At 34.6% G+C, this 18,225-nt stretch overlaps 1 protein-coding gene across 1 annotated transcript; it reads left to right on the forward strand.

Moving 5' to 3' along the window:
* Positions 1-3,167: 3,167 nt before the first annotated feature.
* LOC146170245 (coronin-1C-like) lies at positions 3,168-17,395 on the forward strand. The gene is made up of 11 exons (XM_083384408.1): positions 3,168-3,399; positions 4,424-4,546; positions 5,249-5,384; positions 6,349-6,530; positions 7,454-7,576; positions 7,822-7,923; positions 10,146-10,291; positions 11,725-11,788; positions 12,728-12,845; positions 14,069-14,205; positions 15,329-17,395. Exons 1-11 carry the CDS (start codon positions 3,211-3,213, stop codon positions 15,467-15,469), a joined length of 1,461 nt encoding a protein of 486 aa, XP_083240534.1. The 5' UTR covers positions 3,168-3,210; the 3' UTR covers positions 15,470-17,395.
* The last annotated feature ends 830 nt before the right edge of the window (positions 17,396-18,225 follow it).

Raw genomic sequence — 18,225 nt, forward strand, 5'->3', positions numbered from 1 at the left:
CTTATAGCAGTTCATGGTAGTTGATTCAATTTTAAAACTATTTTATATTAGATTTCCGGTTATAGAAGGTAACATAGGAAAAAAAGTTTTGATTATTCATATGTAAAGTTTATAAAATTACACCTGGAATATTGCATAAGGTCAAAATACCTGCCTTGATGAGATAAAGTTTTTCGCGTTACCGTAAATCGAATGATTATTAAAAACTACCCTTAAAAACACAACTGCCATACCTCCTGGAACTTCGCGGCACACCAGTATACTGCGGCTCACGTTGCGCACTATATACGATAACGAGCCGACGTAGTAATGGAAGTTTTAATGATTTTTGGCTACGTTTATGCCGTTTTCGTTACCTGTTAAATTTCTAGCTATGCTTGTTTCACGAAAAATACAGACTTATGTTTTTCTTGGTTGTTGGATTTGGTTGGTTGTTGGAACACACGTGAATCGCAAAACCGATTGGCCTGCCATTGATTGTGGAAGCTTATATTAAACAGTACTTAACCGAGATGCCAAGGGTTCCACTTATTTTGATTAAAGCGCTTAACTTGGGCTTTCGTGTTTCACTTTTTTTAATCAAACGTTAAAAACGTACAAACTAATATTGGTACGAAAGTTCATAGGCAATTGTGTGTGGCCTGCAAAAAAATAAAAGTGTAGGCTATTAAAAAATGTAGGCTAATCATATAGAAAAATAACACTGATCTCCAGTGTGTTTTTGAATTGTCGAAAGTCCAGGTCAAGTCATTTGCAAAAAAACTTAGTCCAATTTGTTATTGGTTAAAAAGCAATGCTTGAGTAATCGACGGGCGGTTCTTGAAAGTTAATCATTGGACTTATAATTTCTAATTCATATATTTGTAATTTTTTTCATTGAGAAAAGCTTGTTGATATAACTTTGTTTGGACACAATATGTAATATCAGAGGTGGTCATACGATGCAAAACAACACAAAAAAGGTGATGTCTCCTTTTGTTCCTTTTTCCATGAGTGGATTACAAAATCTGTCAAGCAAATTGGATATACTTTTATGACCTCGCATGTCACGCCTGTGTCAGAATTGTTTAAATTTACAAAAGGTGTCATTGTTTTGAAAGTTAAACTAGTATGCAGATCAGCTTGAAAATAGTTTCGTATTTCAGCTGTCATATATTACGTATTTAAACAATAGAAATACAAAAAGAAAATCATTTAGTGAAAGTACTGACGATGGCAACATTGGCGTCGTTTTAGTTTTTAATATCTAGGTTTATGTAATCAATCTGTTTTTCAGATGAATATTCTTATTTTTCAAGTTATTTCTATAACCTTATTTCCGTATTCGCTAAGCGTCGCCCATGCGTAAATATATTTTTTAATTAAAGGGTGTCAAACTGACTTACTAAAAGAGTATTTTAAACTGAATTTCTTATTCATCGTGATAAACTACAGATTTTGCAAATAATACTTTTGTTTATGCGATTGAATGCCTAAAGTAGGCAAATAAAGTGCTTTGGTGACTTTGCACTTTATTTTAGGGGGGTTGCGACTAGAAAGATTTACGCAATGCGGAAAAGTCTTTACTAGTTCCGCATCAGTTGACACCGACTTCAGATAAGAAACGCCTTTTCTCTCGCCAGAAAAAAAGTTTTTATCGCCGCTTCGAACCGAAAGGAATTTGCGCTTTAGTAGCCCGGTTTGGCTGTTACACGTAATTTTATTACGCCCGTTACGCAATCTTTAGCGACGCAAAAGTACCAGGGCGTAATTAAATTTATGCACTTAAGTGAGTTTGTTTTAGGGCGCTGGTCCTACCACAATTATTAAATAAACGCGCAATATTTGGGTTAGGGTTAGGGTGAGGGTGGGTCAAGTATGGCACTGGTCTATAATCCTACCACGACGCACAATATTTGGGTTATGGTGCGGGTTTGGGTTAGGGTGGGTCAAATATTGGCGCTGGTCTAGAATCCTACCACAGTGCACAACATTTGGGTTAGGGTGCGGGTTAGCATTTTGGGTTAGGGTGGGTCAAGTATATTAAATAATAAATATAATAATACTTGACCCACCCTCACCCAAACGCTAACTCGCACCCTAATCCAAATATTGTGAGTTGATTTAATCATTGTGGTAGGATTCTAGACCAGCGCCCAAATATTATTATTAAATAATGAATATAATAATACTTGACCCACCGACACCCAAACGCTAACTCTCACCCTTACCCAAATATTGTGCGTTGATTTAATGATTGTGGTAGGATTCAGACCTGCGCCTCCAGTATTATTATGTTATTATTATATTTATTCTACAATATTTCTTTATTTCCTTCATTGCAATTTCAGTTTTAACAAATCGTTTCTTTACTGTAAAAAAGAGTGGTAGGCTAGACCAGCGCCATGTGTTTTACTTATCCTAAATGTAATTTGGTTCAGTTTTTACTGTAAAATATTGCCATGCTAGTTTGCTATTGTATTACTCTACAACGGTTCTGTGTTTATATAATTTATAGAATGTAGTTTTAAAAATGTTTTGTTTTGTTATGTGGTTTGTATGAGTTTGGCTTAATTGATTATTGGTTAATATTTAGTTATTTTTATGATTAACCTCAGTCAAAAATATTGGGGCTGGTCTGGAATCCTAACTTTTCTATAGGTACAGTTACGAAATCAGTTATCAAACTTGAAATTACTAGCAGGAAGAATAAACATAACAATACTTGACCCACTCAAACCCAACTGCTAACCCGCCCCAAACCTAAATAATATGCATTCATTTAAAAACTATTTAAACACTCGGCGCTGGTCTAGAATTTCATCTCTTTTTTACCGTAACAAAACGAGTTGTAAAAATTAAACGCGAATAAATATAATAATACTTGACTCACCCCAACCCTAACTTGCACCCCAACCAAAATAATTTTAGCACTAGAAACCGAAAATGTGTTTTTTAATTATTTTTATACTTTTAGTTGATTGTTACTGTGCTGACCCATGAACAGGAATTATTATATGAGAATGTCCATTCTTGAATTTTAACTCTTAGCAAATTTTAATTTGGTATCTATTTTCTTAAAAAAAAAATGGATACTTATTCTTTTTTCCTGATCTTAAATTATTTTACCGTTTTGGGACACTTTTGCAAATGTAAAGAAAAATCATTTTGCTCTGTTTTTTAGGCTTTTTTTCTCTGTTGTGTGCCACTTTATACATAAAAAATTCAAAGATGAGCATCGTTCGTAACAGCAAGTTCCGCCATGTTTTTGGCAAGACTTTCAAGGAAAAGGTTTACAACAACATTAAAGTGTCGAAGAACAGCGCCGATTCGAACATGTGCGATGTTAATCCTCAGTATATTGCCATGTGCATTGATGGAACTGGCGGTGGCTCCTTTCTTGTTTTGCCTCTTAACCAGGTAAGGGTTCAGTTTTTTGTCAATGTTTTTTTTTCAGGGATTCCGGGTTGATATTGAACTCAAATTTGCACCGGCCATTCAGTCAAGCGGTCGCTATCTTTAACACGTTAATTAGCCTTAATCTTAAAAAGAACGGTCGGCTCTCTTATTGCATTACAGTAAAACATTGATCATCAGAATGTGGTTTATTTGATCATCAGAATGTGGTTTATTTTAAAAATTTTTAAGTGATAGTATAAGGGAATAGAATTAAAATTGATTAACTTATGCAAAAATCATTGTATGATGTGGGTTAGTTATCTAAAGCATTAGTCAAAAGAAAAAATGCAGCTTGCAAGAACCGAACATAACTGGGTTTCCACCAAGTAGGTCATATGGATTCATCCACTTTAGTGTGCTTTTTGATGCACTTTTTGATGTGCTCATGTGGAAAGGCTTGAAGCTAATGTTTTCTGGCAAAAAGTGATTTTTTATTTAATCCGTGTATACCAGACTGCCTTTTTTTTAAGACACAAATTATCAGGAATTCTGCTCATATTTTACCAACTAAGTTAAATAGTTTTTAGAATATGCAATGGATGTTGAGCCAGGGTAGAGCGCTAAGCCATCGTCGATAGATTGCAAGTTCAATATTCTTACTATATCGAAATATATGTTTAAGCTACATTTTCCCCCTTGCCAAATGCATCAGCTAACTGACCAAGGTCGTGATTTTTGTAAAAGTTATACAATGTTTGCTGTAAATGCAATTACTGTTTGGTTGTAAATGCAATTATATTGCCTGTTACAGCTGAGATCATTTACTTGGTTTGCATAGGGGTGGCGGGGGTTGTCGAGTATCCCAGACACTCCCATGCTGTGCCCTTGCCCAATCTACATTGTGTTAATTGCAAACCAGATCTTTAAATTTTAACTGATTTGAATACAAATAAAAGCTGAACGCTTTCAATAAATGCCTAAAATTCTGACTCCTACTGTTCCTACAAAATTATAAGGTTTTATTTGACATTTTTTCTTTTTGCAGACTGGAAGATTGCCGCTAGATCAGCCCGTTGTCAATGGTCACAGCGGGGACGTAATCGATTTGGCTTGGTCACCATTTAATGACAGCCTGATTGCCAGTTGTTCTGATGACACAACTGTTAAGGTAAACATCGGTTTTATCACAATGAAGACAGTTTTATTGTGGACTATTTTTATCTACTTTAGAGTTTTAGACAATCTTAGTTTCTTAAAGCATATAGGCAATTGTGTAGATTTTTATGAGGCTAATTTGCTGAGCCAAAAGAGCTACGCACTAAATTTAACTTTTTAAAAATCGTTGTGTCTGTAAAACTTTGTTCAATCGTGGAAAGTTCACATGAATACTGAATGTAGTTAAAACAATCTTTTGTTCAGTGAAATCTGTAATCAAATAACTTATGCCATGTTCTTTTTTCAATTTATGCGTCATGTTTTGCCACTTTTATATCCAATTTTTAATTAAATGTTTCTATAGAAGAATATCAGGCACTAAAGCTCAATGCAAAAATACAATGGTGTAGCATGGAATATCTCATAAATTTATACATGACTATTTGTTGGGTGTGCTACATATGTTTTATTTATTTTCATCTCACATACATCATATATTAAGGCTGATGAAAACTTGATATTTTTCAATTTTATCACAACATTCAGAAATAGTAACTCTATCTTGGCAAAATTTAAATGGTTGTTGATATTTTTTAAAAAATTTAATTTTTAATCAGAAAAACAGATGTGCTGCTATGCACTTAATTAAACCCCAGGACATATGCCCCACTTTCCCTGTTTGTCTTTTTATTTTTATTTATTTTTATTTGTCCAGGTGTGGGAAATCCCGGAAGGTGGCCTGAAAAGAACCTTTACTCACGATGACGCTTACGCTGTTCTTAAAAGGCATGACAAGAGGGTCACAATTGTGATGTGGCATCCAACTGCCAACGACGTGCTTCTTTCTGCCGGTACAACTCAACTTTTTCTGATATATCTATATATATATATATATAAAGTCAGACAAATCATAATAAAGGCAGATAAAACGTGGGAGCCATATAATACTCTTTAACTTCTAGTTATATTGGAAAAAGCAGTAACTTTAACAGGGCTATTTATTATGTTCTCATTTAAAAGACAAAACATACTTAGCACGAACAAATGAATTAGCTAAGTTTGTTGCACTGTACATATGATATTATAATTCACCCTGCTGACCCTTGCAAGATAAATGTTGATCTTACCCTACTGACCATACCTTTGCTGCCGAAGATCTTTTTATAGCATTTGACCTGAATTGCTAGCTTTGCTAGAGGATTCTACTGTTAGCTAAGTTTACACAACTTTGTTTGCGGTACCTTCATGGACCCCCTAAATCTAGTTTACGGACCCCCAAGGGGTCCATGGACCCCAGTTTAAGAACCCCTGCATTAAAGAGAAAAATGTCGTTGATTTTTGTGCATTTTAATTGATTTTGACTTGAAACAATTTTAAAAGATTTTGACCTAACGTGTAAATATTGACAATATTTTGACTTTTTTTGCCCAGTCAAAAAATAATTGCACAACTCATGACATAATAGATCTTTCTGTAGTTGCTGGTCACTACTTGTTCAGTAGGGCTAGATTACAGTATACTTATTTTTTGATCTTATGGCTGGGGTCCTCTCAGCCTTTACACGCTCTTTGTGGCCCCATATGCTTGGGAAAAATATGTTACAAATCATCACAGAGAAGATCTTCGGTATTATAATAAAAACCACTAACTTCAGTTTGATTGACATTTAAAATACTTTATGCTTTTGCCCCCTCCTAAACACTGCTTTATGTCACCCATAGGAGGTTGATGGCCCCCATTAAAAAAACATGGTATATATCCATGTGTGTTTTTGTAGGTCAGTCACATATTCTAATCTTTCACTTTGTTCTTCAGGTAACGACGGGCGAATAGTGGTGTGGGATGTTCCGAGCCAAGCTCCCATCCACGAAATGAACTTTTCAGGGAGTGACAGTCCACAGAGTATATCTTGGAATGAAGAAGGCTCGTTGTTGGCCGTCACCACCAAGTCCAAGTGTCTTCGTGTCATTGATATTAGAGCAGAAAAAGTTTTAGCTGTAAGCGCATTTTAAATTTCATTTACTTTTTCCTCAGATTGGGGGGGGTCGGGAGGGTCACAAACCTTCTTCATAATGAGCTGTGAAGCCATAAGGATTGACAACCGCTGGCTGGATATTAAGTTTTGCATCAAACTTTATAGCCTCGGGCTTGGAGCATAATGGTTGTAGATTGTGGTAAGACGTAGTAAGAATATTAAGGCCCATTCTATATGTTATTCTTACTATGTCTTATTGCCTTGGTTATTTTTGGTTGTTAAACCGATGAAGTACAAAAACTATTCAACTGGGACAGGGTTGCCGCAAAGTCTTTTAATCTTTAATAGGCTTTGAATGTTTTTGAGTTAATTTACATATTTAATAGGCTTTAAAAAAAATTCTTGGAATTTGTTTTATGTCCATCTTTTTTAATTTTTTGTTTTTTGAAAAAAATTGTGTTGTCCTTGGTGTTTATACTGTTTTTTTTTTAATAACATTATAAAAACGTCAACTGGTTCAATTTAATGTTTTGTGGTCCAAAAAAATTTGGCCTTTATAGACTCACAAATTTTCTTTAAAAAGTCTTTAAATGTGGATTGTTTTCCATAGAAGCGTGTGGCAAACCTGAACAATATACTTGGGTACACTATGCACGCATCTGTAATGTAGCTTGATAATTAATTTCAAAGCCAAAAAGATCGAAAGCTTCATGAAATTGTTGTTCAGTTTAAACTGCAATCAGAATTGAGTCTAGAATTGCACCTGGGTGGAAAGTACGGCGCGATTTTTAATTTTTTTTATAAATATTTAAAATAAATACATAAATCAGACTATAAACCTTGGAGTATTTTAAAGTGCTTTTTACATTATGATTGAAATTTTTCTCAGATCCGGTTTTAATATATATGTTGATGTTACCTAATATAGATACACTTCTTTTTCAGGAAAAAAAAAATTTCGTTGGCAGTGTGAAGGCATCAAAATGCGTTTTTGTCAGCCAAGGAAAATACATCTTTACCACTGGATTTTCGAAGATGTCCTCGCGAATGTATGCTCTTTGGAAAGCTGTATGTACAAGACGCGTTTTACTTAGTATATATACATATGCATATAAATATAGCTTTATATTCATTTCATTTGCACAGAATTCTTGGAAAGAGCAAACTTTAGGGCTCTTTCTTCAATAAAAAAAAATAATAAAATAAAATTTTTCTTCAAAAAAAAAATGCCTTACTATTCTGGTGTGTTCCTTTCTATCCATATTTAATGTAAAAATTGAATAGTTGGTTAACGTTTTTAATTATTTTTGCAGGATACTCTTGAAAATATGGTTGAGGCCGAGGTTGATTCAGCCAACGGAATCCTGTATCCATTTTATGACTCTTCTACAGGAGTAGTCTTTATTGTCGGAAAGGTAAATAATACCTTTTGACCGTTTGTGCTAAAAAAATAGAAAAATATTTTAGAAATTGTAATTTTAAACTTTAAATTTAACCTAATAACCCAAGGGAGAATTTCAAAGGGAATTTTTTTTTTGTCATCGCTTAATAACAACACATGGCCTTTCTTTCACCTATAAAGTTGCATAACCCAGGGGTTACCATTCAGTTTTTGTCGAACCACATACGGTACATACAATATTTTATTTAAGTTGATTTCACTGTCAGTATTACCCCAACAGCAGAAAGACAAGAAACAAATAATGTCAGTTTAGTTGGACATTCTGTCAATGGCAAATTCCCCATTCAAGCATTTCCTGCAAAATCAATATAAATCAGCGCTGGAAAGGCCTAAGAGTTAAGACATTATTGCGGTGATAGACAACACTCTACAGTAATTTTGTGTTTTTTAAGGAAATTTTATACCAATCTGGTATGCAAATAACTTAAAAGACTTGTCGTTTTTTTCATTTATGACAACTAATATTTGGCGTCAGTTTTCCATATAGAAGTGTATATTTAATAAAGGCCATAAAACTGTTTTTTAGTTGTTTTTAAAATGACTGATTCTAAAAAAAACGAAAAAAATGTGTTTTTTTATTAAACTTAGCATTACAAAATGAGTTTGTATGGTGATTAGTTTTACAAAATTTGTGTCGATTCTGTATCCCAGCCAAAAAAGTGTCAAATTTTGCGAAGTGACATGCTGTCCATCTATTCTATTCCTTTGCTGTGACTATAAAAGCAGAGAAAAAAAGTCAGCGTCAGCTACTGTTCGTCGACTGTTGATTCGCTAAAACACGATGTAATGCTTTGACTAACAGGACGCTAGTTAAACTCTGACGAGTAGCGGTGCTTGCGTTTATCCTGTTGCCTTTACGTTTCACACCGCCAGGAAGAGATTTGAATTAAGCGGAAGTGGGCCCACAACACAGGCCAAAGCTCTTCTAAACAAAAGACTTTTTTAAATCAATGTCGCACGGTTTGGGTTTTAACTAGGTTTCTAACAGAATAAGGGGAACTTTTTATCATACAAGGTTGCCACAAAGTATGAATTAGTTTATGTGCAGCTTAAGTATTATATGTATGTTCCTTAAAAAGTTATTTTTTTGGTGTGTTTAATGCACATTTATACTGTTTTTTTCGCATCACATAAAAAAGTGTTTTTTTAAGTCTTTAAAAATGCTATATATTGTGTCTATGAATGTCTTTAAATTTTCATCATAAAATTGTGTGGCAATCCTGTAATAAATGTCTTTAGATGTTCTTTAAAAAAATATGGCAATCCTGTAACAGCATTTGAAGCAAAAAGGGGAAACTTAGTCCAATACAAAATAATATTCAAGCCAATTGAAACTTTTTGTATACTGATAAGGTTATAGTTAAAAAATGTTGTGTTACAAATGAAAGTTAAGTGCGATTTGTTTTCAATTTTGTTATTTGAAATACCTCACAAATTGGGCTGGGTTGTGCAATGTCACTGTAACTACCGCATTTCAAAGTTACACCAGTGCTTTTTAATCTTTTTTCATATTTCTCCCTTTCAAGACCAAACACTGTCAATTCCCCCCCAGAAAAAACACATGTAACAAGTATTCTACTTTTTTTATTATTTTGATGTACCCTGTTGACAGAAAATCAAATCTATTGATTTTATATATAAAATTGCCTGCCTTGCGGTTTATTTTTTAAATGGCTGCAACTGTGAATAAACAATAGCCTTAGATTATGGTCCAAATATATTCTTTACAATACCAATAACTACAGTTAACAAGCTTTTTATTATAATTGACTAAATAACTTTTTGTTCCTCCCCAATTTCTCCCTGGATTAAATTTCCTCCCCAATTTCTCCCTGGAATAAATTCCCTCCCCAAACTTAAAAATATCTACTTAAAGGAGCCAGGTGGAGAACCAATGCCTTACAGCTTTGCTTAAGAGCACATTTAAAAAAAATTATATTTTTGTCGCTATGAGCATTTAGTTTACATTTTCCTGAGTTGCAAAATATCAGCATGTTGGATAATGTAACTTAGCCACACAAATTTCAGTAAGCATTTATTTGCTTCTCACCATTGAACCGCAAAGCCTCTGTAGTTCCAGCAAAATTCAACTACAAGAAAATTTGCCCTTTGTGAAATAGCCTAGATTTTTTTTAGTGATTTGGGTTACTCGAAAAGACCAGTTTCGTTTTTCAGGGCGATTCCAACATCAGATACTATGAAATTAACGACGAGGATCCCTATGTGCACTATCTCAGTACTTTCATGGGCAAGGAAAGTCAGCGCGGTGTTGCCCGGATGGCCAAACGCGGGGTTGATGTCCATAGCTGCGAAATTGCCAGGTGTGTATTGACGTTTTTAGTCAAACAGAAACTGAAACTAAAACAAACAAAAAAAAAATTTACCTTAAAATTGTCAGATTTCCATTTGCTACTGTTTGAATTGCACACAAATGCAACTATTGAAATCTGATTCTTCAATTACAGGAAATGATATCATTTATACTTAAAGGTTTTCGTTAGGGTTGGCCCAGAGAATACTTGCAGAAACTCTTTGGACTATTTTTATTTTAATGCCATAAAAAGTGTTCATCCCAAAACTATATTTTTTAAAGTTCGCTTGCACAAGGCATTTGTTTTATTTAACCATTTTTTTTCATTTGTTTGTTTATTTAAACCTTTTACCCACGCAAAGCATTGGAACAGGCCCAATTTTATTAACCCCCTTTTTACCATTATTGTTCATAAATTATGAACAAACGTTTTGAATGATTTCAGTTGGTTTACTTTCTAAGCATATTAGTGATTTCAAATTTTTTTTGATTAAAAACAAAAACAAAAAACTTTTTGATCCGTTGCCAAGGTTTATTTTTTGACACTTTTAGTTGCGATTCGACATTATGCAAAAAAGATGCCAACGGTGTAATACTTGTGGGCCGAGGTTACCTAACTGACTTGCATGTAGTAGGAAATATTCTTGCCGGCAGCTACGCACAAGCCCGTTTCTTTCAAGCCGGTGCTGCCGGCCCATATAAGGTGCAGACTGTCTAATCATTCCGGAAATTAAGCCACAAGGAAATGGTGTGATGTCACACGCAATGTCCGCCAGACAAACTAGCGTATAGTAGCCACAAGAGCGGCAGCCCTTTTTTTGCACGGTCAGCTAAATCTGCTTGACAAGCAGAGGTCACTTCCTGTATAGAATGTAGGCTCCGCTCCTAATCTCCGCGACAGACCCTTTCCTTACATCCCTTATTTTGACAGCTTGTTTATGTGGACATTTTGTTAAGACCTGATGTTTCAGGCTTACAATGTAGAGTGGGACAATATGTCAATTAAAAAATGTAAAAAAGTTGTTGGTTTTCCTGTTTTAATAGTTGTAAAATCGTGATAACAGTTAGATCTACTTTAATTCTTTTTCTTCTTTTTTTTTGGGTCTAAACTTTATAGTTTTTGGAGGTAACTATTCCTAAATCAATTCCACAGATAATGGTGGTGTTCACATTGTTATTTATATATTTTAATAACTAAACAGCTGAAACTATTCAACGTTGTTGTATCATTGGTAGTCAACATAAACCTTTTTTTGATTATTATACAGCCTCCCCCTCGTTAAAAAGCAACATCTTTTTAGCTACTTTTGCCATTATATTTTTTTACATGATCACTGTTTCTGAGTTTTTTTACATGTTTTTCGACTTTTTTACAATTTTTACGGTGTTCTTAGTTCGATCCTTGTGAATACCAAAATGCGTCAAAGATCTATTTTTGTGCAGGTTCTATCGACTGATCCAGACCACTGGAAGCTGTGAAATGGTGTCTCTTATTGTCCCCAGAAAGGTAGTACCCAATAATAAACATTTTACTTTTTGAGCTTTGCATTCATCAAAACATTTTTTTAAATTGTATGCATATTTTGGCAAAATTTACAGTTTTTGTTTTTCAATCCAATATCTGTGTATCCAGGACAATTTCGATGCGAGATGTTTGGTTTATATGCTTGTTTCAAAAACGCAGATTAAATAGATCAGATGCTTTGTTTTGTTCATACTTACGCTTAACTAATTAATCTAATGACGTGTTTCGCTAATCCAATAATTCCAGGGTTATCACAAAGACTTTGAATTGACCCTCGTATGGAAAAGTCTTCGAAAAACCCTATGCTTCTTTTTTTTAAAGTCTTCCAATTTATTTTGTGCCCAGCTTTAGTTTAAAAGTGCTGTTAAAAACAAATTTTCAGCTATTTTTTTGTTGTGTTAACTATTTCATTTACACTGTCTTGGTTTTGAATGATATTCATTAAAACGTCATTCTATCCTACTTTAGGCCTCTGAAAATCTATACATTTTCTTTAAATGTCTTTGTATTTTTTCTTTTAAAGTTGTGTGGCAACCCTGTTTATTTTTTTAAACTTATACTTTATTGAAATTCGCGACAACAGGGAAGCAAGATTGTTACATTTCATTTTTTCTTCGAAAAAAATATTTATTGTGATAACCATGGCATTTATACAAAAAACTTTCATCGTAACTACTTGGGTAAAATTAGCGAGAAAAGCGAAGCAAGACTTTTACATTTCATTTTTTCTTCGGAAATTTTTTTTTATTGTGTGTTAACCATGGCATTTATACTTTCTTAATTTCGAATTATTATATTAAGAAAAACATACGTCGATCGAAACTAGCGACAATTCCGAAGCAAGACTTTTACAATACAAATTGTTTTCTCTCTTATTATTTATTTTTTAATAAAACACCCCTTAAAAATATTTTTGTTTAGTCGGAAGTCTTCCAGGATGATATTTACCCAGATTTTCCCAGCTATGACCCAGCAATGACGGCGGAGGAATGGAATGGAGGGAAAACGTGCGCACCCAAAACGGAGAAATGGAAGCCAAGTATGTTTTTATTTAACTTGTGTTTTTTCGTCCAAGCTTAGCATTTACTTTGAAATGGGCGGCCGAGAAATTGCACCACATTGTTTTGAGCAAAGCAATTTACGTTTGTACGATTTTCGATTTCATTATTCGATTTTCCGTTCTTACGAATTGCGATATTTTTTTTCGTTTTTTATTAAATTCCGATGAAAAAAAATGAAGCATCGTTTACAATCAAATAAGGTCTTCTACTAGCTCAGTGGTTCTCAACCTTTTTATCCCGTGGACTCTTTTATCGATATTCGAAATTTAAGGGAGGCATTTCCTAAAATGCACAACGTATTCGCAGCGGGCATTACGTGGCACCATATTTAACGAAAGACTAATTTAAATTGCTGTCAAAAATTAATAGTTATAGCTGGGAGTGATTTAGCTACAACTTTTTGAATAATTTATTTTCCACTTAACAGCTAATTTTACATCTGTTAAAAAAAGTTGTTTTAAACTGTAATCCAACATAACCGACATACGAAAAACAAAAGTCGGTTGTGGTTATTCCTATACCTTGTAGAAAATTTTCCTAGTATAATTATTTTTAATTCTATTTATTGTCCGCGGTTACATAAGTTGCTAAAAACTTTTTAACAAAACCACACGGACAAACCATCTATCTTCAAGTTTATTACCTTTCACATGACATGCCTATAGAAATTTTCGTCCAGCAGCCCCTTTTTTAAAAGCTCACTACTTGTTAAATAAAGTTTCTTTGTTTTTCAAATTTTTGAACCAACTGCACATCAGTGAAAATTCCTAACCCTTTTTCCTAGTATGAATTATATTTAATTGCATTTGTTGTGCGCGACCATCTATCTATCTTTAAGTTTATTTCCTTTCACTTGCTTATAGAAATTCTTGTCCAGCCTCCCTGTTTTAAAAGCTCATTACTTGTTAAGCAGCGTTTTTTTGTTTTTCAAACTTTTTGAACAAACTGAACATTAGTGAAAATTCCCAAACCTTTTTCCTAATATAAATCATATTCTGTTTAAGCTAATTTTTTACAATTACATGCTAGAAAGCAATTTGTACGTATTTTATTAGAAGAGTTTATAATTAAAATTCAATTCGAGTTTAAAAATGGTCACAGAAGTTATTTTTGAGGATTTATTTTTATTTTTCATTTCGTCCAGCAGCCCTGATTTCAAAGCTCGTTACTTGTTAAATAACGCTGTCTTTGTTTTTCAAAGTTTTTGACCAAACCGCGGGCCAAGGTGGTAATGCAAATGCTACTGCGGCGTCAAAACCGACGAGGACTTTGTCGAAACTCTCAGCCCGTCCCAAGCAATACCAGGCTGCGCCTGAGAACGGAACCAGCTTACCGCCGGTGGGTTTTCTGTGCCACTGCAAATAACACTTTTTTCGATCTTGATCTTTCGAAACGATCGCTAAAGAGGTCAATCGGTCAGACTTGGATAACTAGATAATTTATGTTTCTAATTTAGTGAATAAGAGCAAAATTCGGCTAATTCTAAATCTAATTTAATTTGCGAATTGCTTGTTGGCTCTAATTCCAGTTTTTAATATTTTGGATTTTACTAAAAATGCTACTTTGTCCAACGACTTTTTAAGTCCCTCTGTCAAGGCAAAGAATTTTGAAATAATACTTTTGAATAAGAGTAATAATACTTTTTCAAAAATCGGCTAATTCTAATTTAATTTGTGAACTGCTTGTGGGCTCTTATTCTAGTTCTAATCTAATTCGGATTTTACCAAAAATTTTACCTTTTCCCAACGACTTTCTTAGTCTCTCAGAGCGAAGAATTTTGAATTAATACTTTGGTCGGCACGATTTGAAGGTAATTTTAGGGTATGCCGCAGCGTTTTAAAAAAACACAGGAATATTTGCCATTTACATTCTAATGTCAATAAATTACAATTTAAACTAACTTGATTGTGAATAAAATTCTAGTTAGAAGTCTGTTTTATATTCTGATTTATAAAAAAAATCAATAATCCGAACTGTGATCTAATTTTGAGAAAACTGAAATGATCTAATTTTGAATGAAAGCCCGTACAGAAGTGTAGGTTGCACTTTGAACCTTTCGAATATCTCTTTATTCATTTTGAACACATGTCACCAATACTTCTGTATGGGCTTCGGAAATTCTTACTACAACCTCCATCCATTATCTTAAGAGTTATTCGAAACGTTCAAAATGCTACCTACCCGTGTATGGGCTTTGATATTCTTACTACATCTTCTTACAACCTTCAAGTATTATGCTCCAAAATAAATAATAACCATAATAAACCATAACCTTGTGAAGCAGGGCATCAAAATCGAAGAACTCTTAGGTTTGAACGTTTCGAATATCTGTTTATCTATTTCGAACATGTGTCACCTATACTTTTGTATGGGCGTTGATATTCTTACTACATCTTACCACAACCTCGAACCATTATGCCCCAAAATAAATAATAACAATCAAAAATAAAATTTGTTTCAGGGAATCAATATCGAAGAACTTCTGGAAGACATCAAGAAACTGAAGGCGACGGTCCGCAAGCAAAACCGGAGGATCACCAAACTGGAGAAGAGCGTCGGCGACGTTGTGGCCGATGACGACGGCGAATGCGAGGAAGAGTAAAATGCTCCTCTTTTTTCTTCCGAGAGGAGACGGGATCGAATTAAGCAGGAAATCGAGAGAGGATTTTTTCCAAAAAAAAAATTTTTTTTTTCGGTTCTAATTGTTTTGTCAACAGTCTTTTTCGATCCACTGCGGGTTTTAACCTTATTCGTTCTTTTTCTGCTCTAAGTCGCTAGCTGCGTCGTTATCACCCTAATCCAGAAACTTGAACGTGAAAAAAAAAACTATTTTGTTATCTCTCTTTTTTCTCTTTTTGTGTGGGGGCCCTTGTAGCCAGAACGGGGTTTTCCCCCTTCTCTTTGCACCCTCCATCGGTTGTAAAAAAAACGTTTCTTTTTTATATTTTTCTTGTAGTAATCCCTAGCTCATAATGATGACCACTATAAGCGAACGACCGGTAAAAACGTTAGTTTTACTGGCCGTGTACTACTGACAATCTCGTTAGCTCTTTACCGAGTCATGTCCAATTACACTTGAAAAAAGAAATTCATTCGCTAAATTCGTCAAAAAACGCGCGTTTTTCTCGACGAACAGAAAAAAAGATTTTATACATTTTGCCAGAAAGCTTCTTAGTGACAAAAAAAGAGATTTATCCCCTTATGTTATCTGTTCGTGTAATTGCTATTCGCCTTTTACTATACGATCGGTGCCAGATTTAGACGTGGCCCCAAAAAGCAGCGCTTAAAAATGATAAAAAATATATAAAATACCAGGTTTTTTGGTTTGTTTGGGCCGCGTCTAATTCCGTCGCCGATGCCTGTTCGCATTTTTGTGTGCGTGTGTGTCTGTGTGTTCCTAACCACCCCCGCCCCAGCCATATTACCCCTGACGAAGAGTTAGGTCAGCACACCAACTAGATACAGCATGACGTCACGTTGCCCATTACGTCACGATATACCCATTTTTGTCCGCTCTATGTTCACTTTTTTCAGGCAATCTTTCAAAATATCACAAAGCTTGATTCCAAAATGTGCGGAGCTATTTTTTGCAAGAAGCCTATGGTTTTGTAGGGGTTAATTTACCCCATTAGGTAGCTCACCCTACGCCACTGTACCTGTGCCCCCCAAAATAACGAATATTTCCACCCCTAGAAAAAATCATTCCCAGTTTTGCGAACCAGAGGCCAAAATCTTTAGGAGGAAATTTCAAGTGAACAAATTTGGCACGCCCTGATCATGCGTGTACTTTTTGTGTGTTTGTTTGTGTGTGTGAGTGTGTGTTCGTTTTTCGCACGCCCTATATTCGCTCCTAATGTTAAAAAGCTTGCACTATCCTATTAACACCTTTATTACTCCCAAAGTGCCCACCTTATTACGCAACAGTTCCCGCGATTCTAACTTACTGCCTGATTAAAAGAAATCAACAAACTCGAGATTAAGCATTCTTCGCAATGAATAGTTCACAACAGTTGGTTTGACACTCAGATTTTTCGCCAGATTTATCTCCTAATTTTGTTTTTTTTCTTGTACAATGGCGATATTTATACCCTTATATAAATAACAACATTAGATTGCATTTTGAAAGATTCTTTTCAACAATGCCCTTGTTGCGGTCATTGTGGCGTCATGAATGGACTGATTGTAGCGGAAAATGTCGCTGTTAATTGCTGTACAATATTTGTGTCGCCTCGAATATGCAGTAGTGCCCGACTCTACAAAGAACAGATACCGTCTCACTCGCTCCCCCCGCTGTGTGTGTATTGTTTGTGACGCAATAATGACCTTCGCCCGCCTTGTGACGTCACAAGCGTCACGGATGTATGATTTGTTGGTGACGTGTATTGGGCATATTGTTCCTGTGTCTCTACTATCACATTATTACTCCAGGAGTATTTTTGTCTCTCTCTCTCTCTCATTTCGCTTGCATTAAAAAGAAGAATGGAATCGTGTAAATTTCCTGACCACTATTAAACCAACGACAACCGGACATTTTTTGTGCTGTTTTATTATTATTCGAGATAAAAAGACAGTTGATGATTTCACAATGTGCTGTTTTGTTAAGAGGAAACAAAATATGTGTACAGAGTTTAATTTTTTTTGTTGTTGAAAAAAAGTAGATTTTTGAAAACTCGCTAAAGGGAACGTAGTAGGAATATCAAAGCCCATACAGAAGTAGGTATCATTTTGAACGTTTCAAATAACTCTTTATTCATTTTCTACACAGTGAAAAGGCACTGAAATAAGTAATTATTCAAAATGCTAGTTGCCGTACTTGTTTGTGGGCTTTGTACAATCCTGAAAAAAATTTTAAATAAAAGTATGGCTGCTAGAGGCTATAGTTCAGGGTTTTGTGCTGTTAAAAACGGTGCTTAAAAAAATAAAATAAAAGTAAAACGCCAGAAAAACCTCGAGGCGCAACTTCATTATGTCAAATCGATCGGTTCGAAATGGCCGGTAATTTTTTTTTATAAAAATGTTTTAATTTAGTTGGGTTTTAAAGGCTGAGTTAACTTATTTCTACCTGCCTCTAGTAGGCAACATATAAGCAGAAGAATAAAGGCTGGCCCATGGCCTACTTTTAGTTTTAGGCCGCGGCACTTTTAGTTTAAAAGAGTAGGTTTATAGTCCCTTAAACAAGTACCCCTAAAAACTGTATTTCTTGCCTGCAACTGCGTAGAAATATTTAGGCCTCTGCTCAAATCTAAGTTATGTTGAGCTCATTGTGTTGAAATCGGCTTAACCCGAAGGCGCCGTGCGTCTGATCTCAAACTATACAAAGATGAGTTTTCACGCTGCACGCGTGTGATTTCCGTTTTT

This window comes from Ascidiella aspersa, chromosome 1 (genome assembly GCF_963924565.1).
Source record: "Ascidiella aspersa chromosome 1, kaAscAspe10.2, whole genome shotgun sequence".
Classification (NCBI taxonomy): domain Eukaryota; kingdom Metazoa; phylum Chordata; class Ascidiacea; order Phlebobranchia; family Ascidiidae; genus Ascidiella; species Ascidiella aspersa.